The 27,442-nt window shown below is 41.3% G+C and overlaps 1 protein-coding gene across 5 annotated transcripts in view; it reads right to left on the bottom strand.

Annotated features, from left to right (window-relative positions):
* Positions 1-25,156, bottom strand: part of LOC134211716 (uncharacterized) — a 68,423-nt gene extending 43,267 nt beyond the window's left edge. For 3 of the 5 annotated variants that reach the window (XM_062688873.1, XM_062688875.1, XM_062688877.1), the window contains exons 1-6: positions 24,948-25,156; positions 17,537-18,033; positions 15,365-15,545; positions 14,539-14,616; positions 4,132-4,271; positions 1,986-3,440 (exon numbers count right to left, since the gene is read on the bottom strand). In XM_062688873.1, the coding sequence (XP_062544857.1) occupies positions 1,986-3,440; positions 4,132-4,271; positions 14,539-14,616; positions 15,365-15,545; positions 17,537-17,883 (2,201 nt within the window). In that variant the 5' untranslated portion in view covers positions 17,884-18,033; positions 24,948-25,156. Of the gene's footprint in view, positions 1-1,985; positions 3,441-4,131; positions 4,272-14,538; positions 14,617-15,364; positions 15,546-17,536; positions 18,034-24,734; positions 24,921-24,947 lie in introns of those variants that run through there. The other 2 variants (XM_062688874.1, XM_062688876.1) reach the window with 2 other exon arrangements.
* Positions 25,157-27,442: the final 2,286 nt, after the last annotated feature.

The raw sequence follows: 27,442 nt of genomic DNA, 5'->3' as shown, positions 1-27,442 counted from the left end.
ATATGGACAATAATAGAAACTATATACAGTTATCATTTTATTAAGTATTGAGGATATGTTTTTGGTTAAGTTGAGTATCAGATGGGCATGTGTGATATCCATTAATAAGACAGAATTATTAGAACTGTATTTTTGTCTTTGTAGTAAGATTAATTACTTACTAATGTTTTGCGGGCCGGCGAGTGAAAGCGGCCCAATTCTTTTATCTACCTCTTTCCAGACGACCAGTGATGAAGAAAATCTTATTGTTCCGGTATCAGCAGTGGTATTCATATTCATAACAACCACCGTCAATACAGGAAGTCTGTGTTCACAACGTGATTACTTCAAGGACAATCCCAACATCTTCTGTGAATTGCAGATAAGTATTGCGTTTATATTTTAATTGCACTGAGCTCGTTCTAATCTGATCGATGAATGAATTTACTTATCATTAGTAAATTTAAATATTCCCGTAGATTAGAAAAGCAAGTGCATATATTTCTATTTTATGGCAACATATCACAACGAAACGGACCCTTGGGAGCCTTAAGTAAGATCTCGGTCCGGTTGCATCTAAGGAGATCTTAGTGCAGTGCACACCGGACGTGTTGCCCAGTAGACGTATCGCTCAGTGGTATTTAAATACAACGCAGATAGGCTATGGTCAGAGGGTGCGTTGATATTACAAGATTACAAGATTACAAGAATTTTCAGCGCAATCCGTCCATACCGAACCGAGATATTGAATTTATTCGCGTTATGGACAATTTTTTTCCCATTGTGCACTGGTGAATTCAGGATTGTAAATATTCGGCAGGACTGAATGAAGGTGATGTTTTTTATATCATTTTTTTATTTTCTTCCTGCTTTGAAATCAACCTCACATTCCCGGAGAGGCAGAAAAGTAAACAACAGAACCCACATCAACCACTGCACCGCGAAGATGAAATTTACCACAGCAAAATGTACACATTCACCCAGCAAATTAAAAAAATTCACCACGCGTTTAAATGGGCCACTCACAGTCATACGGTAAGGCGCGAACTGAGCAGCCTGTCAGAGCGACTTGTGAGTGGCTGAATGCGAAATTGAATGGTCGGTGTTGGAAATGATTTTTCGGCTGCACCCAGTCGCACTCACCACGGCGGCGATGAAGGCGATCGCAGATTATACTGAAATCCATCTAAGACGAATTAAGTACTGCCCATTTAATTCCACCAGTTAATTTTCGTTATCTTTGCAGATACGTATTTCGACCACAACTGTGTGGTCGTCTTCAGTGTCTTGTACTTGACTCGACTTCAAGTACAAGACACTGAAGACGACCACACAGTTGTGGTCGAAATACGTATCTGCAAAGATAACGAAAATTAACTGGTGGAATTAAATGGACAGTACTTAATTCGTCTTAGACGGTTTAATACATTCCACTAAAAGAGCTTAATATATTTTTCTGAAATCCATGTTTTTCACTGCATTAACTGTGAAATATTTCTACCCTGCTAGTGAAAATAAATATCATGATAAAGAATAACTTGATGCCCATCCCCATACATTCAATTTTCTATTTCCAATTTCAACACGTTAATTATTATAATGAATGGCATAATCTGAATAGGCTATTATAAGAGTCGAGCAAAGGTGAAGAAATTTGATCTGCAAGAAGTAATGTATGATTGATTCATGTATCATAAGGTTTGTGTCTTGTTTTGTTTTACTTTATCTGCATGGTAGAATGAATAGTAAAAATAAATGTTAACTATTTCCGTCCCTGCCTAGTACCGATACTTTATTTTACCCAAGCACAAAAAAACTCCACCGGCCTTCGCTGTTTAGCGACTACTGATGCTATAGAAAATATAAGCAACTTAAACGGTCATATATTCACAATCTAATTATGGAACTACACGCGCTATTGTGCCCAATCTAATGGCATGAGAATAATAACTAAATTAAGAGCAAAAAGGAACAATTAAAATAATGATTGCATTAATAAATCTTACCTTGTGAATAGTTCAGCCTTTTTAAGCTCACCTCGACTAGCCATTCCGTAACAGCCATTACGATATTGCGGTGCCCCACCTCTCATATGATCATTACTTCGTGCTCGATCAGGGTGTGCTTTAGAGGTCCACCAAGTTTGTTGTCTTTTTTGCTTTGGTTTCATAACTGATTTCGTATTGCTCCTATCTGTAGTATTGCTTTCACTTGCATTTTCATAGGTGGTATTATAAGCTTCACCTTTATTGATCTGAACAGTAACTCTATGGCCATCCACGGTTTTTCGTTCCTTAGAATTGTAATAGGTATTTGATTCAGTGACATTGATTCTATTATAATTTCTGATACTACTATTGTTAACTTTGTTTTCTACGGCTTGTTGAGTTTTACTAGACGTATCAACAACATTAATTTGATCCACATGGCTCATCACTGAGCGCTTGTACTTTGGAGATTTATTGTTTCGCTGGTTTGTTTTACTTGGCGATTGTTTATCTTGGTTTCGCATTGGCTTTCGGCCACTATCCCCTTCTTGTTCCACTTTAGCCCAAGTTGATGCAAAAAGACGTACAGCAGATCGAATAAAGTGACGATCGACCTTCATTGTCACTGGTCTCAGCGCCAGCAGGCCTACTGGAAAGTCTTGGAAGTGGTGAAACAATACATGCGATGATACGTTATAATGCTTTAGAAAACTGTTGGCTCGTTTGATCTTCAGATCCGCTAGATACTCTTCATTACCAAATAAAATATCTAGATCACTACGACTCATTTGAACACTGTTCTTTTGGCCTTGATTCCTGGCTTGTGAATCAATTATTAATCTGTAGTTAGCACCATTAGATTGATTGAGATAGTTTCTCTGCTCTAAATTATTTGTACGTAAGAGTTCGTTTAGGTTTCCACTTCTGGGGTACTGACTAGAGAAAGTTGAATTAACATTTTCGCTATATAGATCCTCTAGACTATCAACGTTGCGTTTAGACTTATCACTCTTCTTATTGTTGCCAATAAAATTCTTAAAACTTAAAATATTTCTCTGAAGATCAACAGCATGGTGGGACCGGTTCGTGTTATTAGCTTTGGTGCGATTTTTTCTGTGTTTTGGATCGTAAAACTCAAAATCCAATTTTCTTTCTACAAGATCAGCAATATGTGATTGTTGGATTATGTCTGTAGAATCATAAAAATCATCTTCGAGTTCTGTTTTAACAGAATGGAACGGATTATTTAACTGCCCAGATATATCCTCCTCTACCTCGTTTCCAAATACACCAAGCGGTGTTTGTACCTGGTCGTAAAACTCCGTGGACGTAGTTGTATCCGCCCATAGCCAAATGAAATGTCCGTTGAGCATTCGCATTCTCTGAGCTTCGGCTAGAATACGTCGGGCTTCTGTCAATTCACACAACAAGATTACGACACCTCTGGTAGATTGCGAAACTTTCTCAAGTTGCCTAGAATGTCGAGAGAGAAAGAGATGTATTTTCATTCCAGCCAGTGCAGCCTCCAAAATAAATAAATCACATTTAGAGAGGATTGTAGCCCTGGGTTGGCTCTCCTCTATTTTTATGATTAACTTTATTCATAGGGGTCTTCAGGGTAGGATTACCGCTTCTTGAATTTATACCATGTGCCCAAATTTATATCACCGGACAATTAACACCGGGCGAAACGTTTTCGTAGCCAAAATATCCCCCTTTGCAAAATTTGAGCTAAATCGGACATGATTTAGGGGTGCTCAAAATTAATCAAAACTTTATCATTTTTTTCTCACAAGGGGAAATATTTTTATTGTTTTTTGATACCAAAGGACTCATGAAACTTTAAGAATTATTTTTTTGAAAAAAATCGATGTTTTGGGACTTTGAAAAAAATTATTATGACGAAAATAATTTTTTCATTTAATTTAAAAACCGGACGTTACGCAAACATTTCCTAAGCCCTAAAATATGCCCCTATGCAAAATTTGAGCTCCATCGGACATAATTTAGGGGTGCTCAAAATCTTGCTATCAAAATTTTGATTTTTTTGTAATTATATTCACTCGTGCTCAAAAACTTGCTATCAAAATTTTGAATTTTTTGTAATTATATTCACCCAACTTTAACTTTTATAAGTTTTGATATGAATTTTCCTTTTACTTACCTATAAATTAGATCGTTATTAGTTGGCAACTGAAGAATTTTAGGAAGTAATGGTTTTCTTTTCAGTGCATTTCCTTCTGCGCCTTCCAATATAATTGTTGTTTTCAAATCTGACAATATGTAGAATGAATACCAATGAGTCTGGAATATAAATAAAAACTATTATAATAAATATAACCATTGGATAATGACAGAAGATCTAATATTCATCCAAGGATATCTTTAGCAGCTCTTTAAACTGTACGGTAGCAGGCCGTGCTAATAAGCCTTTCATACTTTTTGCCTTTGGGGCCGTACAGATATTACGTAAGCACTTATGAGGGGAGGGGGGGTCTGTCAATATCTTACGCGCCATATAAATAAAAAATCATTTGTATGGAAAAAATCTTACATGGGGGGAGAGGGGGTCGATAAACCCCAAAAAAATTGCTTACGTAATAAGTGTACGGCCCCCTTGGAGCTTGCTGGATTGCCCGTAGTTGCTACTCCATTATGACTAGATCAGCGGTTCTTGCACAGAGAACCAACAAATGTTTGCTTGGGACTAGCACTCATCTTCAATGTGCAAGTACTGGTGATATCATTTGTTAGGTCACACTGACGCCTGCCACGTCAGAAGGAAATGATGATGCAATCACTCGCCCACTGCAAGCCGAATATACCTCTGCACTTGCCACGAGTTCAAACGTAATTTATTGGAATTTTTGGGTTAGGCTCGAGAGGCAGAGGTTCGTCGTAGTTAACGAGCTGCCAATGTTATAGATAGAAAAAAGCAACTGATGGAATTTCTAATAGGATGTAGGAAATGAGTCTTAGTTTTAGCTCATTTCTAATTCTAGCAGCTACTGCTAGAATAGTCAAATTAAAAGTATAGGTTAGAAATGGAAACGGTGTGGAAGTCCATTTCCAGTTCTAGCGATTGCTAGAACATGAGGAATATAGAGAAAGATACAAAGTTGGAGAATGGAACGGACCTGGGATTGAACCCACGACCTTCTGTGTATGAAGCAGAAGCAGTAGCCACATGACATTTAGTTCTTGTAGAATTAAATACAGAATGTTATGCTGGAAGCCACAAGCAGATTCGAGTTTATCCGGCAAAGTTATTAGTATTTTACTGAAGTGTTTTACGAGTAAAATTATTACTTTTCTAATGTAAAAGAAACGAAATTTGCTCAAATTACACCTCAGAGAGATCCTAATAACTATACCCTCTGGGGTCTTCAGTTAACCTTGCGAACAAAGGCGTAGGATTACCAATCTGGAGTTGGCAAGCTCGATTCTCGGTCCGGTCAAGAATGTTTTCGGGTGGAAAATATTCTCGACTCACTGGGCATAGTGTATCCATTGTACTTGCTGCACAAGACACATACTCTTGCAAAAGTTTTCAATTAATAACTAAGGAAATGTCCTGAAAGCTGAAGTTCCAGTTGGGAGAAGAAGAAAAAGAAAAAGATAACCGTACATAACTATATGTGTACATTTTGACGGTTTCGTGCATTACTAGCACAACTCAAAATTTTTCGTTTTTGACATGTTTGATGGCAAGTCACGTAGGATAGTATGATGTTTCACCTAACGACTATTGCAAAATTCGCAATATATCAAAAGATATACTAATTTCAAAATTCGACCATTCTTCGGAAAATTTATATTATAAATCTACAAATTTGTCGATTTCTATCATCTTATGCCGTAGTCCCCGGTAAGATTTGAAAAAACTGGAATGTTCGCTCGAAATCTTCAAACAATTTTGCACACCATCTATCGTTGCATTCATCAGTCTTGTAAGCTTCTCGGGAAAGGCGTTCTCGTCCATGATTTTCCATAGATCGTCTAAACTATGAATAGATGGTACATTGGGACCTGACTTTCACGACATTTAGGTTTGACGTACAGTAAGGATCCATTATGTGTTGAACTTAGGGGCCGTACACATATTACGTAAGCACTTATGGGGGGAGGGGGGATCGATCAATATCTTACGCTCCATATAAATAAAAAATTATTTGTATGAAAAAAAATCTTACATGGGGGGAGGGGGAGTCGAAAAACCCAAAAAAATTGCTTACGTAATAAGTGTACGACCCCTTAGTTCCTACTCAATGGAAGTGCTCTACCATGTTTCCGGTGTACAAGAAAGGAGACAAATGCGACGTGAGAAACTACCGAGGCATTACTTCTCTTGGCGTGGAATCAAAAGTGTTCGAGTCACTGATCTACGAAAAACTGTTTGTCTCATGCAAAAACTACATCAGTTCGTATCAACATGGCTTCTTTCCGGGTCGATCGGTAGAAACGAATCTTGTCAGCTTTACATCATATTGTATGGATAATATGCGCAAAAAGCTCCAAGTCGATGCCGTGTATACTGATCTACAAGCAGCATTTGATAAAGTGAATCACGACATACTGCTTGCAAAACTTGAAAAATGGGATGCTCTACAACATTCTGCAACTGGCTTCGATCATATCTAGTGCAACGTCAAGTGACCGTCATCATTGGAGATCACTCATCCCACTGTTTTTCGAACGGCTCCGGAGTCCCCCAAGGAAGCACGCTGGGTCCATTGTTGTTTTCGCTCTTCGTGAATGACGTAACTTTTATCCTGCAGCGTGGAGGCCTGCTGTTGATGTTTGCAGACGATCTCAAATTATCGTTATTAATCGTTATTCGAAATCTGGCGGACTGCCAAGAATTGCAGAAGCTCCTGGATTTATTCAAATGTTGGTGTGAGCGTAATATGATGGTCCTGGCTGTTTCAAAGTGTTACGTAATAAGCTTTCATCGCACTGCCGAAACCGTGATTTTCGATTATAGTATCGCAGAAACAACTTTACAACGTGTGGATCATGTTAAAGATCTAGGCGTCGTGTTGGATGACAGGCTAACTTTCAGACGCCATTTTTCAACTACGATCAACAAAGCGAATCGCCAGCTTGGTTTTATTTTTAAAATCTCAAATGAATTCCACGATCCTTTATGCTACAAAGCCTTATACTGCTCATTGGTACGCTCTCAACTCGAATTTGCTTCTGCTGTCTGGAATCCATATCCATAGCGCCATCTCCCATGGACGGACCCGCTGAATTTACCACCGTATGCTGATCGCTGTAGTCTGCTGGGGATAGATGCTCTTGATAAGCGGAGAAACGTGGCGCAAGCCATTTTCATCGCCAAACTTCTGTTATCCGAGTACGACGTGCCAGATTTGTTGGAAAAATTCCATTGTATGCACCCTCACGATCCCTTCGACCTCGAGATTTGCTCTTCGAAGAAAGGCATAACACTAATTATGCTGCCAATAGCTGCTTTGTCGCTATGATCCGCCATTTCAACGAGGTGTCGGACCAATTCGACTTCAACATCAGTTCATCCGCGTTTCTTCAACGGCTAAACAGATATTTTATCAACTGACCTTTAGTTTTAAGTTTTCATGTAGACGACACAGTCAGATGAAATAAGCAAAATAAATAAATAAAAACCCAGATTAATCCACCTAGCAGTGATGATGCCTTTCTCGTGCATTATAAAATATATTGAAAGAATCACATTAGAAAGGTCAAAAAAGCTCTTTAGGAGAATAGATCACATTTTTTCGTTCATTTTGCATGTTTTTGCATTAGTTAAAATGTATTGCCACCATTTTCGGAAATTTTTTTTTTTCGGTTTTGAATTTTTTTTTTCCAAGGGATCGGAAATGTCCGATCGAGCCAATTTTCAACAGCAAACAATGGGACCGCATTCCCCGTCGAATGCAACTTGTTGCGAGTAAATCAGATAATGCTAAGTTCCAAAAAGTGTGTCTACAAAATTTGTACACATACACACATACACACACACATACATACATACACACATACAGACTTACCAGGCCACCTGGGAGTGGTAAGGCCACCTGGAAAGCCGGCAATGCGCTGGCACGATACCATGGTGTTCTTCTAAAAAAGCGAGTCACGATGTTCGATGCTGCAAGGACACGCAGCTAACCTCGAGGGTGCGTCATGCACTGGCCCCCCTTTGAAGCATTACTTTCTGGTTGTACCGAAGGGACGATGGGCTTGGCGGCAATGGAAACGGTTTAGCTGGTCGGGGATGCAGTCCTGCCTCCCTCATTGGAGGTGGCCCCTAACCCAGCACCTCCTGGTCAACCCAGGATGTCTGTTGAGCAGATTCCCCCTCCATTGTTTAGGAAGAAAAAAAAACACATACAGACATCACCTCAATTCGCCCAGCTGAGTCGATCGGTATATGAAAATCGGCCCTCCGGGCCTCCTATCAAAATTTTGTTTTTGAAGCAATATTATAGCCTTTACGTACACTTAGTGTACGAGAAAGGCAATAAAAAAACACACTAACAAAGTTAAAAAAAATCTGGTCCATTTCAGAGCGGTCGTCAACGAAGCCGACTTGATCCCATGAACTCATCAATTGCGAAGGATTCCGGAAAGAAGATCATCTGGGATATCACACGCCTTGTCTTGGAATTAGATCTCGTTTGGAGTCTGTCATTTTGTATAAGCTTAACAGTAATTTACACTTGAATTCGATTCGTCTAACCGGAAAACCATGTTCTAGCATAATTTGCCATAATTCATTTCGTTTCAGTGAATCGTACGCTCCCTTGAAATCTTTAAGCAAATGATGTGTCCGAAATTTGTACTACCGGAATTAAACTAGGATTTGTCGCTTGCCTGGTCTTCGCTGACGAAGGACTCTTCAAGCGGTCTCAATCTGTTATACAGAATATGGGACATAATAACTAAGGAGGGCTATTCCTCGGTCTTATTCCTATTCACCTGTGTCTCCAGTTAACTTTCCGAGCGAAGCCGTAGGATTACCAATCCGGAGATGGCCAGTTCGATTCTCGGTCCAATCCAGGGTGTTTTCGGGAGGGAATCAGTGATCACCACGTCACTATCCAAGCCGTTCCTGGGTGCACGTTAGGCAGAATAACATCGATTTCAACAATGCTTTTCTCGCATATGGCCCTCTGCTAATCTTCAGTTTCTATTCATTTCACACTTGCCGCTCGCTTGCGGTGTCAATCGAATCTGTATCTTCATTACATTCATCTACTCCCTTTCGCTTTGAATAGTATAATTATCACCGAAAAAAGTCAGTAAATTAACTTCGATAAAGTCATTAGCCTTCATTAGAGTATGCAACATTGTAAGAGAAAAACCCAGATTAATCCACCTAGCGTTGGTGGTGCCTTTCTCGCATTTAGTTAAGACACCAACCTTATATGGGGTTTATATGGTTCCATGTACATTTTTCTTCATAACTTTAAAACGCAATGACCGATCGTTATAAAATTCAATAGTGATCAACAAGGCTTTGTCCCCTGTCGAGTGAAACTTGTGGCGAAAAAATCGGTTAAGGATTTCTATATGAAAAGTTGTCTAATATTTTTATAGCTTTTGTGCACACACATACGCACACACATACACACATACATACACACGGACAGACAGACATGTGCTCAGCTCGTCGAGCTGAGTCGATTGGTATATAATACTATAGGTCTCAGAGGCTTCTATAAAAAGTTCGTTTTCGGAGTGAAATGATAGCCTTTCGGTACAACTTAGTTGTACGAGAAAGGCAAAAAAAGTAAACAATAGCAAGTACCATTAATCGGAAAATTTACTATCTCCAATTTGTCTAATTTATATATAATATGAAATTATATAGCCTAGATAAGAGAATGGGAAAATATTGAAGCGTGGTGTTTAATCAGTCAAAAGATATGGGCTGGTGAAGTGAAAAAAGCTGATAAAAATAAAAAAATCATCTACTAACTTTGATTTGTATGTTATGAAGTCATTTTTTCTTCAAATTTAAGGTTTTATATACCATTTCAAAGCTTAAAACTTTAGCTTCCCGATAGATTGGTTTGTTTTGCACGCAAAGTTTAATATCAAAAACTTGTAGAAGAAACACTTTAATTATCATAATTCTTTGCTATAAAATGGTCCCGCAGACCTAATGTCCCCAAATGTCCCCTGATCTGTAAATGGGAGATTGAAATATAACCCTAGTACCACCTTCTAGTGAGTGATTTGCTTGCGCAAATTTGCGCGTTTACGAGAACGCTGCAATCAAAATTTTCTTAAAAATTGTGGTTTTTATTCTCTATACCTCGTTATGATTAGAAAATGAACAACATTATTACTAGAAATATTGTTGTTTGCTATTTGCCAATACAGCATATTGGAAAAAATACCGAAAAAAATAAAAAAATAAAATGTTTTTTCGCGGGTGACATTTTTTCAAGGGTTAACGATGGCCCTTAAAGGGTTAAAAAAAGAATCTTAAATATTCCTGCACATAAAATATGTTGCATAGAAACAGTTTTCATTGAAAAAATATTTTTGGCCACCCATTTGTATGAGAATTCCCCATAGTGCATCGCTGGACCGTCGTGTCGTGTCACTCAACCAGTGAACGCAGTGTGAGTTGTGGGATCCACGGCTCTGAATTCACGTTCTCCGTATCTAGGCCACCGAATATCTTGGATAGTGGCCACGTTCAATCCAACTTTCTGCAGTTCACGAGCCAGAAAGCTCACTCGCCCATTAATGTTCCTGACATTCCAGGTACCGAGTATCGATAAATAGTCCTTATTTCTTTGCCGGGTAAGTCGGCAAGCGTGCTTACAATGAGTTATTTATGAGTTATTTGCTACAGAAATGTCTGTTATTATTTTTGCTATTTTAGCAACTATATCAAACAAACTAATATCAGATTTTTATTTATTATCAGACTAAGGCCGGAGTGGCCTGTGCTGCACATAAAAGTTTTCTTCATTCAGCTCGGTCCATGGCTGCACTTCGCCAACCACGCAGTCTGCGGAGGGTCCGCAAATCGTCCTCAACCTGATCGATCCACCTTGCCCGCTGTGCACCTCGCCTTCTTGTTCCCGTCGGATCGTTGTCGAGAACCATTTTCACCGGGTTACTGTCCGACATTCCGGCTACGTGCCCGGCCCACCGCAGTCTTCCGATTTTTGCGGTGTGAACGATGGATGGTTCTCCCAACAGCTGATGCAACTCGTGGTTCATTCGCCTCCTCCACGTACCGTCCGCCATCTGCACTCCACCATAGATGGTACGCAACACTTTCCTTTCAAAAACTCCCAGTGCTCGTTGGTCCTCCACGAGCCTCGTCCAGGTCTCGTGTCCGTAGAGAACTACCGGTCTTATAAGCGTTTTGTAGATAGTCAGTTTGGTACGGCGGCGAACTCTATTCGATCGGAGCGTATTGCGGAGTCCAAAGTACGAGCGATTTCCAGCCACTATGCGCCTCCGAATTTCTCTGCTGGTATCGTTATCGGCGGTCACCAGTGAGCCCAAGTACACGAATTCTTCAACCACCTCGATTTCGTCACCACCGATAGAAACTCGTGGTGGGTGGCTTACATTGACCTCTCTTGAACCTCTTCCTATCATGTACTTCGTTTTCGACGTGTTGATGACTAGTTCAATCCGTTTAGCTTCGCTTTTCAGTCTGATGTAGGCTTCCTCCATCCTCTCAAAGTTACGTGCCATGATATCAATGTCGTCGGCGAAACCAAAAAACTGGACGGACTTCGTGCAAATCGTACCACTCGTGTCAATCCCTGCCCTTCGTATTACTCCCTCCAAAGCGATGTTGAATAGCAGACACGAAAGATTATCACCTTGCCGTAACCCTGTACGCGTTTCGAAGGGACTCGAGAATGCCCCTGAAACTCGAACTACGCACATCACCCGATCCATCGTCGCCTTGATCAACCGTATCAGTTTATCCGGAAATCCATTTTCGTGCATTAGCTGCCATAGCTGGTCCCGATCGATTGTATCATATGCGGCTTTGAATCCGATAAACAGATGATGTGTGGGCACGTTGTATTCGCGGCATTTCTGCAATACCTGACGTATGGCGAACACCTGGTCTGTGGTAGAGCGTTCACCCATAAATCCCGCCTGGTACTGCCCCACGAACTCTCTTGCAATTGGTGTTAGTCGGAGGCATAAAATTTGGGAGAGTACCTTGTAGGCGGCGTTCAGCAATGTGATTGCGCGGTAGTTGCTACAATCCAGCTTATCGCCCTTTTTGTAGATGGGACACACGACACCTTCCATCCACTCCTGCGGTAGAACTTCATCCTCCCAAACCTTGGTAATCCCCCAGTGAAGCGCTCTAGCCAGTGCCTCACCACCGTGTTTAAACAGCTCTCCTGGTAGTTGGTCAACTCCAGGGGCTTTGTTGTTTTTCAGCCGGCCGATCTCCTCCTGGATTTCCTGGAGATTCGGAGCCGGAAGTCGCATGTCCTGCGTGCGTGCTCCTAGGTTCCAGCTGCGCATAGAACGCTTCTTTCTCGCCGTCGGATCTTCCTTCGTATGAGCAGTGCACGTTGATGATGCTATAGTTGAAGAAACGGCCTTTTATCCTCAGCTTGCACATTTTTGCGTTGATTGGATGCCACCCAATCACGCGTTGACGCATCTTTCTCAGCACTATAAAGCCGGTTCCCAGCTCGTTGGTGATGCCACAGCTTTGGTAGAAGGTAGCCGCTCGATGCCCGCTTTTCCACACTTTCTGTCCTGTCCAGCAGATTTCCTGCAGCGCTACGACATCGAAGTTGCGGGGATGTAATTCATCGTAGATTATCCTGTCGCAACCTGCGAAGCCTAGCGACTTGCAGTTCCATGTTCCAAGATTCCAATCGTGATCCTTTATTCGTCGCCTAGGTCGTTGCCGATTTTATCGAGTCGTATTATCTTCTATGTCGTTCGTAATAGTTGTTTTTAAAGGCGGCTTATTGGGCCTGCGCAAACCTCCTGTCTCGTCGGATGGCCGTCGTGTCAGGGCTGTTTAGCGTCCCACCTAACACCAGGACTTGGGCTTGTGCGCTTTGAGCGGCACACGGTCGCTTTGGCGGAGCCTACTTGCGGATACATGCAGCTTTTTATAGAGGTTTAATAGTGCCCACTGTCAAACCCCACCACATCCTAGGCAGGCGCCACAACTCGCAGACGGTCTGGGGAGGGATCGTCAAGCCCTTGGACATAGTCCCTGCTGCCCCCAAATATCAGATTTTGCTATTCAGTTATTCATATATTATTAGTAAAACTTGCAAAAACGTGCAGTTATTTTGCTGTTTTCTTCTACCCGAGTAGGACCTAACTTTCTAGAATCAGTATGGCAAATGGCATCTAAGGTTCGAATTCTCAAAATTAAGCACCTTCATCGAAAAAAACATTGGTAGGCGTAGTAGCAGACATCTTACTACATAACCTATACCAAATAGTTTTTCATGAAAAGTTCATAATTTTGAAAAATAAATAACATAAAATAGCATCCCAACAACAAGTTTTGTTATAATAGTAAAATTTGATATTGATATGTTATTGTAAAAAAGAGCAGAACAACAAAAGAAGAACACATTTTGCAATCATAGCAAAGTTTGATATTCATTTATGATTTGCATTTACAACATATTAATAATAACTGATTTTGATGTTTCCTTTTCCTCAAATATTTTGCTATTGGTTTGTTATTATAATAGCAAAATGAGTTATTTATGAATTATTTGCTAGAACAATGTCTGTTATTATTTTTTAGCAACTATATCAAAAAAACTAAAATAAGATTTTAATATTCAGTTATTCATATATTAATAGTAAAATTTGATATCATTCCGCTGTTTTCTTCTACCCGGGAGCCTACCTACGTTTGACACCTACGTTTGAAGCGTTTGACAGTCGCATTTGGGTTGCGTTTTACACATCAATAATTGTCGCGCCATCTCCAAACGATTGCCAACTGCATTTCTAATATTCAGTACATTTAAATCGACGATTGTCAGTGGATGTTTACACAGGTATCCCAGGTAGAGGTGAATAACAAACAAATAACATAATAATAACAATTTTTTCTGTGATATCAGATTTTGTTATTCCTATGTTATTATACATAAAATAGCATCCTAACAGCAAATTTTGTTATAATAGTAAAATTTGTTATTATTATGTTATTGTATGGAAGAACAGAACAAAAAATGAAGAACACATTTTGCAATCATAACAAAGTTTGTTATTCATTTATCATTTGCATTTTCAGCATATCAATAACTGATTTTGATATTTTCCTTTCTATGAATATTTTGCTATTGGTTTTGCTCTTATAATAGCAAAATGAGTTATTTTTTAGCTATTCGCTCGAACAATTTTTGCTATTATTTTGATTATTTTAGCAACTATATCAAACAAACTAACATCAGATTTTGCTATACTGTTATTCATATATTAACGGTAAAACTTGCTATTCTTTTGCTATTTTTCTTCTACTCTTTTGCTTCTACTCGGGATCGAATACCAGCCTCAATATCTGTGGTAAGACTGTTAAAGTTAGCACAATTACCTGTAAGAGCAATGACCTCAATGCTTCTAAAATTTCTCGTGCTGAGGGTTGTAGAATTGCTTGCGATTTTGACATAAGCTACACATGGAAAGGAAAAAAACATGAAAGATTAGATTAGTACTATAGGTTAAGTATTGTGTACAGAGCTTTAAATTATTGATTATCGTTTATGGAAACCATCGGTCTTCTTTGTCACCTCACTTCTTAATGTATTCATATGCGAACATGCGTCAGTTAGAATTCATTTAAATTTCACAAATTAATAAAATACCGTAAGACCCAACACATTTGGGTACGCGACGGCTTAAGTACGTTAGGCAGAATGGAATTTAAGCATAACGAACGTTGGGTAAAATGCTGCCTTCTTTCCCAAAAAAAAAACATTGGAAGCTGTAAAAGGGCTTATTTTGTTGAAAATGAGCTTCTTCGACTAAAAAAATAGCTTCTTCAGTTAAAATTGTTTGTGAGGTTATGTCATGTGCTTATGGCTTTTCTGCAAAGTGGACCATTGAGTGGTCTAGTTGTGTAGGGGTTATATCACACCAAACTATAGAGTAGGAGTTTGGATGATTTATTGCATTGTATAATACACGAGAAAGACACCTTCACTACTAGGCGGGTTTATCGGGTATTTTTCGGTTTTTAAATCGTTAGATGCTTTAAAAATATATGTTCTTTGGTGAAATTTAAATTGAAGAAGTCAAACAGTCGACTGGAACAATAAAACAAGATAACATTTTTGATGGGAAAGGCCAATAACTAAAGTAAATATGGCATCCACTGGTTTGGCATATAAACTTGTCTACGCTTTATTAGAGCTACTTACCTCATTTGACGTTCCCTGGAGTGATGCAATTCCTCCTTTAGCCCACAAAACAGGTATTTTCATAGAGCTGCCAGCCAAAGCAATCATTTTCGCCGCTTGCCCATCTCCAACGACTATCATGCCGGCAAGTGGAACACCATCAATAACATCACATAGTGTTGTTAGAACCTTGGAAGTATACCTGCAATGTAGTAGTGGACAACATTAGTTAAATATAGATATTATAGTCTCCATAGATGAGTAAAAACACGATTGAGACACTTCAATGTAGTGTTTTTTTCTTCGTTTTAACAGTGTACCATACTCGATTGGCTACACAAATCTATTTAATTTATTTAGTTTACATCTAAACAGATAAAACTGAATCAACAATTTGACGCTAACACTAATGTTTAGTTTGCCGGAAAAGGGTAAGCTCGATGGGACCCATTTTGAGGGAGAGTAACCCATCCTACAGAATGAATCGCCCGCTTTGAGCGTGCTTACAGCGGCACACTAGGAGTTAACTTTCTGAAATCAGTATGGCGAAAGGCATCTAAGGTTTGATTTCTCAAGCATCTTAATCGAAAAAATATTTGGTAGGCGTAGTACCCTATTCAGTGGATTAACTCAAAAGTGACGAAAAGTCAAATGGGACTATTATGCGAGTAGGGGCAGTATAGTATATGCGCAAAATAGCCAGCATGAGTTAACCGCCAGAAATTTGTATGGCGAAAGACATCTAACGCGGGTTTTCTCAACATTAGAAACTTTTCATGAAAAACTATTTGGTACCGGTTATGTAGGAAGGTGTCCGCTACTACGCCTACCAAATATTTTTTCGATGAAGGTGCTTATTTTTGAGAAATCGAGCCTTAGATGCCTTTCGCCATACTGATTTCAGAAAGTTAACTCCTAGTGTGCCGCTGTAAGCACGCTCAAAGCAGGCGATTCATTAGCATTTCTTCTGTTATCAATGCAAGACAAAATTTTCAAAACGACTTATCTGCTTTTGTAAACAAAGATTCAAACGACGATTTGACGAATCGGATAGCTCTCCCACGCAAACCAACACCATCAACAGGTAGCAGAAACCTTCATCTACCTATTGGTGGTACTGGTTTGCGTGGGAGAGCAATCAGATTCGTCAAATCGTCGTTTGAATCTTTGTTTACAAAAGCAGATAAGTCGTTTTGAAAATTTTGTCTTGAATTATTGGCAGTGGCTGATTTTCTACCCGCCGCTGCCACATCCAGGCGCTATAGTATATGCACAAAATAGCCAGCAAGAGTTAACCGCCAGGAATTTGAATGGCGAAAGATATCTAACGTGGGTTTTCTCAAAATAAGGAACTTTTCATGAAAAACTATTTGGTACCGGTTATGAGGGATGGTGTCCGCTACTTCGCCTACCAAATATTTTTTCGATGAAGGTGCTTAATTTTGAGAAATCGAACCTTAGATGCCTTTCGCCATACTGATTCCAGAAAGTTAACTCCTAGTGTGCCGCTGTAAGCACGCTCAAAGCAGGCGATTCATTATTGGCAGTGGCTGATTTTTTACCCGCCGCTTTCACATCCAGGCGCTATAGGTAGTATATGCGCAAAATAGCTAGCATGAGTTAACCGTCAGAAATGTGTATGGCGAAAGACATCTAACACGGGTTTTCTCAAATTTAGAAACTTTTCGTGAAAAACTATTTTGTACCGGTTATGTAGGAAGGTGTCCGCTACTACGCCTACCAAATATTTTTTCGATGAAGGTGCTTGATTTTGAGAAATCGAGTCTTAGATGCCTTTCGCCATACTGATACATACGCCATACATACGCTCAAAGCAGGTAATTCATTGAAAGTTTTTCTATGCCCGCCATTGCATGAGTATGTTTCTTATGTGGCAAGTACAATGGATACACTATGCCCAGGTAGTCGTGAATGTTTCCCACCCGAAACCATCCTGGACCGACCGTAACACTGCTTCCTAGGCGGTTCCGCTCAACAGCATGTGGATTTTAATGGATATAAATTTCTAGCTTGTTACGAAATCCGTGATACATCCGTCCTAATCACTACCTTCACATGAGTTCTTGATAAATGTATTGTATTTTTTTGATATTTCTGATTTTACTAATTGCATGCAAGTCTGCAGTCTGGTTGTTATAAGAGATATGACGAAATAGTACTAAAAGATCCTACCTTCCATTCGCTGGTAAATCGATGATTATTGGTCTCAAAGGGGGGCCTTGTGGATTTGAAAAGGGAGCTCCAAGATCAAGTAACGTTCTCGCCAAAGTGCGTCCCCATAGTTTTGCTCCACCGTGTAATGCTACGACAAAGTAAACGGCATCTGGTCGCTCTGGGAACACTGGCTGCTTGTTGTCAACTGGAGATTGTCCCAACAAAGCTTCCATTTTCGGACCCAACTCTCTGATATCGGCGACATCAACAAAATCTGATTTAAACTCACTGCCAATTACAAAATGTTGCGATACTTTATCAGCAAACAAAATAAATATTGCACATAGTAATGATAGTAGTATCATTTTTCAGAAACAGAATTAAATGTCATGGAAATCAGCGCTTCTGCCACGTAGAAACATTTTTAACAAGTTTATCATCCAATTATAGGCCACTTGACATTAGTACTTTAGTAAATATGTGTACTAATGAACACGAAGTATTTCAAAGAGATGCTGAAAAGAGAAAAAGGCACATGATTAGCACTTCAGGTATACAGATGTAAGATACCCGAGCAAAGTCGGTTAACAAAATAGAGTAAATTGATAATAACTCTGCTGTTGAGATTATATCGAAAACAAAATTTGATATCAATTATACTATTTAATAAAAAAATAATAATATCGAAACATGTTTTCAATATACATTCCTCAGTTCGATAGTAGTTTTACATCAAATAATGTTGTCGATTATCTAAAGTGAGTTATTTACGAAGATTAAAAGCAACTTGCCAACAAAATATGCTGTTGTTATGAATGCTTATAAGAATAATCTAATCGAATACTCATTTTTGTAGCAAATTAAGAATCTCATGATTTCAAACTTAGTAATCATGTTGATTTCATTGACAGCAAAATTTGTTTGTAGGTAGTATAATTCCAGTGTAAATTTTTTTAACATTTCTGCTGTGTAAATACAAAGCGAGATCAACTGGAGTAATAACATAATTAACATTTCATTCATTTATTCATTTATTTAGTCTACATCTAAACAGATAACACTGAATCAACAATTTGACGCCACAATACACGATTCGAGGCCGCATCTCTTCATTCTTGAATACGCCCCACGCCCACCAAGTCGTTTTCCACCTGATCTGCCCACCTCGCTCGCTGCGCTCCACGCCATCTCGTACCTGCCGGATCGGAAGCGAACACCATCTCTGCAGGGTTGCTGTCCGGCATTCTTGCAACATGTCCTGCCCAACATACCCTTCCGGCTTTAACTACCTTCTGGATACTGGGTTCGCCGTAGGGTTGGGCGAGCTCGTGGTTCATTCTTCGCCGCCACACACCGTCTTCTTGTACACCGCCAAAGATGGTTCTAAGCACCCGTCTCTCCGGGTGCTTGCAAGTCCTCCTCGAGCATTGTCCATGTTTCATGTCCGTAGAGGACAACCGGTCTTATTAACGTCTTGTACATGACACATTTGGTGCGGTGGCGAATCTTTTTTGACCGCAATTTCTTCTGGAGCCCGTAGTAGGCCCGACTTCCACAGATGATGCGCCTTCGTATTTCACGACTAACATTGTTATACACATTAATTGTTAACAAATAATTGACATCATGACAGCAAATTGTGATTTCAATCTGATTTCCAACTTTGCTCGGGTAAGTGACAAAGATAAAAAATATAAATTTGTAACGTTTTACAGGTGGCTAACTGAAAATGCTACCAATGTGTGGATCCATCGGTGGATCCTATTTAACAATTAATCGTCCTCGTTGATAGAAATCAGCTTATGCGCCAATCAGGTTTTTCTGAATACCAACCAATCGTCATTACGCAGGAAAAAAAACATAGGGTTTTCATAAGTTATAACAATAGTGGTAAAACATTATCCTCTATTGTTACAACTTATAAATGAGTACGGGGGACAGCAGGAACTATGTCCAAGAGCTTGACGATCCCTCTCCAGACCATCTGCGAGTGGTGGTGCTTGCCTAGGATGTGATTAGAAATACTAGAATAAGATATCGGCGAAGACGCCATCTTGTTTCCAATCGAACCGTCTAAAGCGGTTCCAATGAATGAATTATTGGCAGTGGCTGATTTTCTACCCGCCACTGTCACATCCAGGCGCTATAGTATATGCGCAAAATAGCCAGCATGAGTTAACCGCCAGAAATGAATTATTGGCAGTGGCTGATTTTCTACTCGCCGCAGCCACATCCAGGCGCTATAGTATATGCACAAAATAGCCAGCAAGAGTTAACCGCCAGAAATTTGTATGGCGAAAGACATCTAACGCTGGTTTTCTCAAAATTAGGAACTTTTCATGAAAAACTATTTGGTACCGTTTATGAGGGATGGTGTCTGCTACTACGCCTACCAAATATTTTTTCGATTAAAGTGCTTAATTTTGAGAAATCGAACCTTAGATGCCTTTCGCCATACTGATTTCAGAAAGTTAACTCCTAGTGTGCCGCTGTAAACACGCTCAAAGCAGTCGATTCATTTGTATGGCGAAAGACATTTAATGAAGGTTTCTCGAAATTAGGAACTTTTCATGAAAAAATATTTGGTACCGGTGATGTGGAAGGTGTCCGCTACTACGCTTACCAAATATTTTTTCGATGAAGGTGCTTAATTTTGAGAAATCGAACCTTAGATGCCTTTCGCCATACTGATTTCAGAAAGTAAACTCCTAGTGTGCCGCTGTAAGCACGCTCAAAGCATTCGACTTGTTTACATTTACTTGTATTATTCGACTTGTTTACATTTCGCATCCATAAGAAGCAAGCAAAAAGTTCAAGTGCTGCCAGTATTATTTTCAAGTTTTCATGCATTTTCATTGGGGCCCTCCTTAGCCGTGCGGTAAGACGCGCGGCTATAAAGCAAGACCATGCTGAGGGCGGCTGGGTCCGATTCCCGGTGCCGGTCTAGATAATTTTCGGATTGGAAATTGTCTCGACTTCTCTGGGCATAAAAGTATCATCGTGCTAGCCTCATGATATACGAATGCAAAAATGGTAACCTGGCTTAGAAACCTCGCAGTTAATAACTGTGGAAGTGCTTAATGAACACTAAGCTGCGAGGCGGCTCTGTCCCAGTGTGGGGATGTAATGCCAATAAGAAGAAGAAGAATGCATTTTCATACGTTGCCAGTTCGACAGATTTTCACTCCGCCGTTCTCTGGTTATAGGGTTGCTAGATGTGATGGGGTTTGACAGTGAGCCCTGTTAAACTTCTATGAAAAGCTACATTTATTCCCAAGCAGGCTCCGTCAAAGTGACCGTGTGCTGCTCAAGTCCAAGTCAAGGCCAAGTCCTGGTGTTAGGTGGGACGCTAAACAGACCTGACACGATGGCCGTCCGACGAGACATAAGGTTTGCGCGGGCCCAATAATCCACCTTTAAAAACAACCATTACATACGTCATAGAAGATATAATACGATTCGATACAATCGGCAACGACATAGGCGGCGAATAAACGATCACGATTGGAAGCTAGGAACATGGAACTGCAAGTCGCTTGGTTTTGCAGGTTGTGACAGGATAATTTACGATGAATTACATGCCCGCAACTTCAACGTCGTAGTGCTGCAGGGAATCTGCTGGACAGGACAGAAAGTGTGGAAAAGCGGGCATCGAGCGGCTACCTTCTACCAAAGCTACCAATAGTGTTGGGCAAGATGCGCGAACGCGTGATTGGGTGGCAGCCAATTACCGTAAGGATGTGCAAGCTGAGGATAAAAGGCCGTGTTTCCATCAATAGCATCATAAACGTACACTGCCCACACGAAGGGAGACCCGACGACGAGAAAGAAGTGTTCTATGCACAGCTGAACCTATGGATGCCCACTGCGGGACGTCAAAATCGTCATCGTCATCAGGTAGACAAGGAGGAAATTTATAGACTGGTCTTCAGACCGGATAGTCTGCATACCGTATCGAACGACGACCAACGATGCATCAACTTTGCAGCCTCCCGTGGAATGGTAGACTGAAGCACTTTCTTCCCTCGTAAGAATATCGACAAGGCCACATGGATATCACATGATCAAGAAACGGAAGCCCAAATCGACCACGTTCTAATCGATGTTAAATTCTGCTCCGACATCACTATCGTCCGTACCTACCGCAGAGCGAATATTGAATCCGGTCACTACCTCGTTGTAGTATGTATGCGCTTGAACAACATGCGTCGGAGTCGTTCGCCGCGGCTAAACATTGGTCGGATACAAGACGGAAGACTAGCCCAAGACTATGCGCAGCTGAACCCACTGCGGGACGTCAAAATCGTCATCGTCATCAGGTAGACAAGGAGGAAATTTATAGACTGGTCTTCAGACCGGATAGTCTGCATACCGTATCGAACGACGACCAACGATGCAGAAATTTTGCAGCCTCCCGCGGAATGGTAGTCTGAAGCACTTTCTTCCCTCGCAAGAATATCCACAAGGCCACATGGAAATCGCCTAATCAAGAAACGGAAGACCAAATCGACCACGTGCTAATCGACGTTAAATTCTTCTCCGACATCACGAACGACCGCAATTACCGCAGTGGGAATATTGAATCCGATCACCAGCTCGTTGCAGTATGTATGCGCTTGAACAACATGCGTCGGAGTCGTTCGCCGCGGCTAAACATTGGTCGGATACAAGACGGAAGACTAGCCCAAGACTATGCGCAGCAGCTGAAAGTGGCACTCCCAACGAAAGAGCAGCTGGGTGCAGCTTGTCTTGAAGATGGCTGGAGAGATATTCGATCCGCCATTTGGAAGCAACGCAACCGCTGCAATAGGTGCCCCGGATCAACGAAACGACTGGTATGACGGCGAATGTGAGCAGTTAGTGTAAGAGAAGAATGCAGTATGGACGAGATTGCTGCAACAACGCACAAGGTCGAACGAGACGATACAAACGGGTGCGGAACAGACAAAACTCGATTTTTTGGAGGAAAAAGCGCTAGCAGGAAGATCGAGTCCATAAAGAAACGGAGCAACTGTACCGCGCTAATAACGCACAAAATTTCTATGATAAGTTAAACCGTTCACGTAAGGGCCACGTGCCGAAGACCGATATATGTAAGGGCATAAACGGGAACCTTCCTACGAACGAGCAGAAGTGATCCAAAGGTGGCGGCAGCACTACGAAGAGCACATGAATGGCGACGTGGCAGACAATGGTGAAGGTATGGTCATGAACCTGGCACGCGCGCAGGACATACGTCTTCCGGCTCCGAATCTCCAGGAACTACCGCGTAATCACATTGCTGAACGCCGCCTATAAGGTTTTATGTCGTCGACTAATACAACGTGCCCACACATCATCTGTTAATCGACTTCAAAGCTGCATTTGATACAATCGATCGGGACTATGGCAGCTAATGCACGAACACGGATTTCCGAATAAAATATATGGCGAATATGGCTGATCAAGGCGACGATGGATCGGGTGGTGTGCGTAGTTTGAGTTTCTGGGACATTCTCGAGTCTCTTCAAACGCCCAGAGGTTTACGCAGAGGGAGTAATACGAAGAGCAGGGATTGACACGAGTGGTACGATTTTCACAAAGTCTGTTTAGTTATTTGGTTTCACCGTCGACAGTGATATTATGCCACGTAACTTTGAGAAGATGGAGGATACCTTTATCAGATTATAAGAGGAAGTTAAATGGATTGGACTAGTCATCAACACGTCGAAGACGAAGTACATAATAGGAAGAGGCTCAAGAGAGGACAATGCAGGCCACCCATCACGAGTTGGACACGAGACCTGGACGATAACTGGAACAACGGGCCCTTGGAGTTTTCGAAAGGAAAGTGCTGCGTACCATCCATCTTATGAAATATTTTTAGTAGATGACAAAAAAGTGTCACCCGGATTCGTACCATGGACGTCGTGATTAGGAGGCATTTGTTCACAACACAGGCCCACCAAGCAACCATCTTGTCACAACATATAGGCATCTTCGCCGTGGAATGTGGTCCTTTCATGATTTTAAAACGCTTGCCAATCTATAGCGGTGGAAGTCAAGCTTTACTGAACAACGCCCATAAGACAGAGCAGCAAGGCATACTTTGCTCTCTTTTTTTGCCTTGGGTATACGGGAGTGCCGTTCATCAATTGCTGATATAGCTACTTTGAAACTTTCAGTTTGTTCTATTATTCCTATCAGTTTTGTGATCTTGTTATATAAATATACACCCGATTCTTTTTTTACACGGGGGATGCGTTCCGTGTAAAAAAAGTTTTCAGTTCAAAATTCGAAAATCCGTGTAAAAAAAGTTTTACGATTTCTCGACGAATTATGCAAAATGTAACAACTTTGCAAACATTTTGTATGGGATTTTTTTTACACGGCCGTGTAAAAAAAATCCGTGTAAAAACAAAATCGGGTGTATTAAAAAAAAATTAATTTGGCCCAAACAAGATCTTATGATTTTCTTAGTTCAATTCTTATGAAACATTCTAATACTCGATTGCATCTGCTGATAAGTCACAGTTTCAAAAAGGCTAGAAGGACGATCGAATTTGAAAGATTTAACAAGGCCCTCTAACAAGGCCCTCCTTAGCCGTGCGGTAAGACGCGCGGCTACAAAGCAAGACCATGCTGAGGGTTCGATTCCCGGTGCCGGTCAAGGCAATTTTCGGATTGGAAATTGTCTCGACTTCCCTGGGCATAAAAGTATCATCGTGTTAGCCTCATGATATACGAATGCAAAAATGGTAACCTGGCTTAGAAACCTCGCAGTTAATAACTATGGAAGTGCTTAATGAACACTAAGCTGCGAGGCGGCTCTGTCCCAGTGTGGGGATGTAATGCCAATAAGAAGAAGAAGAAGATCGTCTCTAACAAATAAAAAATTCCATTGCCAATTACACTTAGCAAATCTCACGTATCATTTATAACTAGAACGAATTCCGCAACAATATATTATAAAATGTTATGGAACTTGTCGAATTTAATTTTCTAATTAGAAATTCGACCGAATCGTTCGATCATGCTATATTATTCCTGTTTCAGTCTGTCCAGCATCTCTTATATCTTTACTCTTGTTATCTCTAATCAATTGAGAACAAAATCATTAGTATTAAACTTTACGTGCACGTCCTGAAACAAATAACTGATACTAATTAATCTCGAGTGATGACACAAAATCAAATATCTAAAATTAAAACTACCTCATGATAAAATAGGCTCCCACCTACTTGCGTTAATTGAATTTTATGCCTTTCTCCAGATTCCACACCCTTCGAATGTTTTGTTATGTAAATTGATCGATTGATCAAGTGCTTATCTCTGATGATTGCATTTGAAAAACAAGCCAAACTGATTGACAAAGATTTGTATTCATATTTCGAGCTTATCAAGTATTATATAATCAATAATCCACTGTTTGAAAATCATGGGAAATTACCACAAGCATCAAATGGTGTTTGTTTTTTAAATGATTTTCATTATCTCACTTATTATTATGCACGTTGATTAAAAACACTTTTTTGTTTAGAGACAGAAATCACAATCATTTATAATATTTTTGCGAGTTAAAAGTTTTGGTGACCCTGGAAAATTATGTTCTCTGTTGTCCTTTCATGGCACTACACTTCTATCCTTTTGATCGTAGCCTTTCACCTGCATGACATGCACCAAATGAGAGCTGAGCAATCAGGAAGAAACTTGCTGTACAGGAGCAAATTTATTTGAAGGATACGAGGGGTGTCCTGGTACGAAATCATAGCATTGCGTGAATTGCATCACTGAAAACATCGCAGTTTCGAAATCCTTATATTCGATTATGAATCTTTTTACTATATATTTCTTTATAATCTTTTTACTCTATTATTCCATATGCACCCTATTGCTAAACACTTTCAACAAATTACAAATAATACGGAATCATAATTATATGCATTATGCAATTACAATACATATTACAGGTTAATGGAGGAGGTACTAGAAAAAAAATAATTCAAAAACCATGATTAATCCACCTAGCGGTGTTGGTGCTTTTCTCGTGCATTAGATATATCAACAATTTAGGTGGAATGTTTTTAGCGTTTGTGTATTAAAACAGTATTTGGGTCATAGCTTCTGAGCCCATCCCATAGTTCGATCTGACCAATGTTCAATAGCAATTGGACAGGATTTCCCGTCGAATGGAACCTGCGAGAAAATCAGCCAATGCTAAGTTCCGAAAAGTGTTTTTTTTTCTTCCTAAACAATGGAGGGGGAATCTGCTCAACAGACATCCTGGGTTGACCAGGAAGTGCGGGGTTAGGGATCACCGAGGGAGGCAGGACTACATTCCCGACCCGCTAAACCGTTTCCATTGCCGCCAAGCCCATCGTCCCTTCGGTACAACCAGAAAGTAATGCTGCAAAGGTGGCCGGTTAACAACGCACCCTCGTGGTTAGCTGCGTGTCCTTGCAGCACCGAACATTGTGGCTCGCTTTTTTAGAAGAACACCATGGTATCGCGCCAGCGCATTGCCGGCTTTCCAGGTGGCCTTACCACGACCTATGCCCTCGGAAGGTGGGCCGACTTCGCGCCTGCTTCCCTCTGCACGGCTGGTATCAAGAATGATTATGCCGCGTGCACCTCAAATTGGCCTCTCTGCGATAGGGCCTATACGCCAAAACACAGAGGGACTTGCCTACGCCTGCCCCAGCCATGACGTGGGCCCCTTTCCGTCCTCGAACTCGGAACCCGCCCGGGTGACCGACGCCGCGAAAGCGACGATACCATGTTGTTCTTCACGCGGCCACTTGTTCGGTAAAAGGATCGAGTTCGACCACAGAGCATGACCACCGGTATGACCCATGAAGCCGACTCCGATCCCTTGGACCACCTCTTATTTGCGCCTGAACTAGCCATCCTTGAGTCCACGCGCCACCTTCTATGTAGCTCCGAGACGATTTGGGCGATAGCCGATAAAACGGCGTTCCAGCCAACTTCATCTTTACACATCCTCCGAACTAGGTTGTCCGGGGTAGTGTCCAGACCACATGTGGCAAGCATGTGGTCACGCATTGCGCAAAAACGTGAGCACACGAACAACACGTGTTCCGCCGTTTCCTCTAAACCTGCGCACACCAAACACTCGGGCGAGGCCGAGCAAGCCAGCTGCGTTACCTGCATTTTGATTTTGCAGCACGCTTAAACGCCGGGCACATCGAACCCCCATGGGGTGCTTGCTGTTCACAGCTTTGCTGGAACAAATCAAACAATTGGGAGGGTTCGTGCAGCATTGTGCCTTATGTCCCTCTAATCCGCAGCGTCGGCAGAGATTGCTTCTGTCAGGGCCTTTGCAGTCCCATTGCTTGTGCCCCGGTTCCAGGCACTTGAAGCAAACTTCGGGTTGCTCGTATATGCGCACAGGGCATACCGACCATCCCACTTTGACGCTCCCTAACTTGACTACGTGGAGGCGTCCGCTGCAGATAGCCGAACCAATGCTACCTGCGTCCCTGCCGGACCTTTCCGTAGCCGAACGGCTGCGGTGGGCGTCTCCACTTCACACTGTCGCCGCAGTGCCGTGACGAGCTCTTCGACTTCGGTGATCTCGTCCAGGTCTTTAACCCTTAGATTCACCTCCGTCGTGACTGCCCTCACCTTGACCGTCTCGCCTAGGACTTCCTCCGCCAACTTCTTGTAGGCGGCGCCCTTTTGCGAGACGCCCCGCTTCAGCTCGAGGATCATCTCGCCCATCCGGGTACGTCTTATTCGACGTACGTTGGCGCCGAGTTCACCGAGCTTGACGTCACTCCTCATCGCCTTCAAGACGTCCGAGTACTTAGCCTCGTCCGCCGTGATGACTAGGGCATCGCCCCTGGAGCGATTGGCGCCTACCCTAGACTTCTTGCTACCCTCATTCGCCTGGGCCTTCTTTTCGGCCCTTGACGTCTTCGGTTT

The sequence above is a fragment of the Armigeres subalbatus genome, chromosome 2, assembly GCF_024139115.2.
Source record: "Armigeres subalbatus isolate Guangzhou_Male chromosome 2, GZ_Asu_2, whole genome shotgun sequence".
Classification (NCBI taxonomy): domain Eukaryota; kingdom Metazoa; phylum Arthropoda; class Insecta; order Diptera; family Culicidae; genus Armigeres; species Armigeres subalbatus.
The sequence above is the reverse complement of the archived record's forward strand: the minus strand, read 5'-3'. Positions and strand labels throughout refer to the sequence as shown.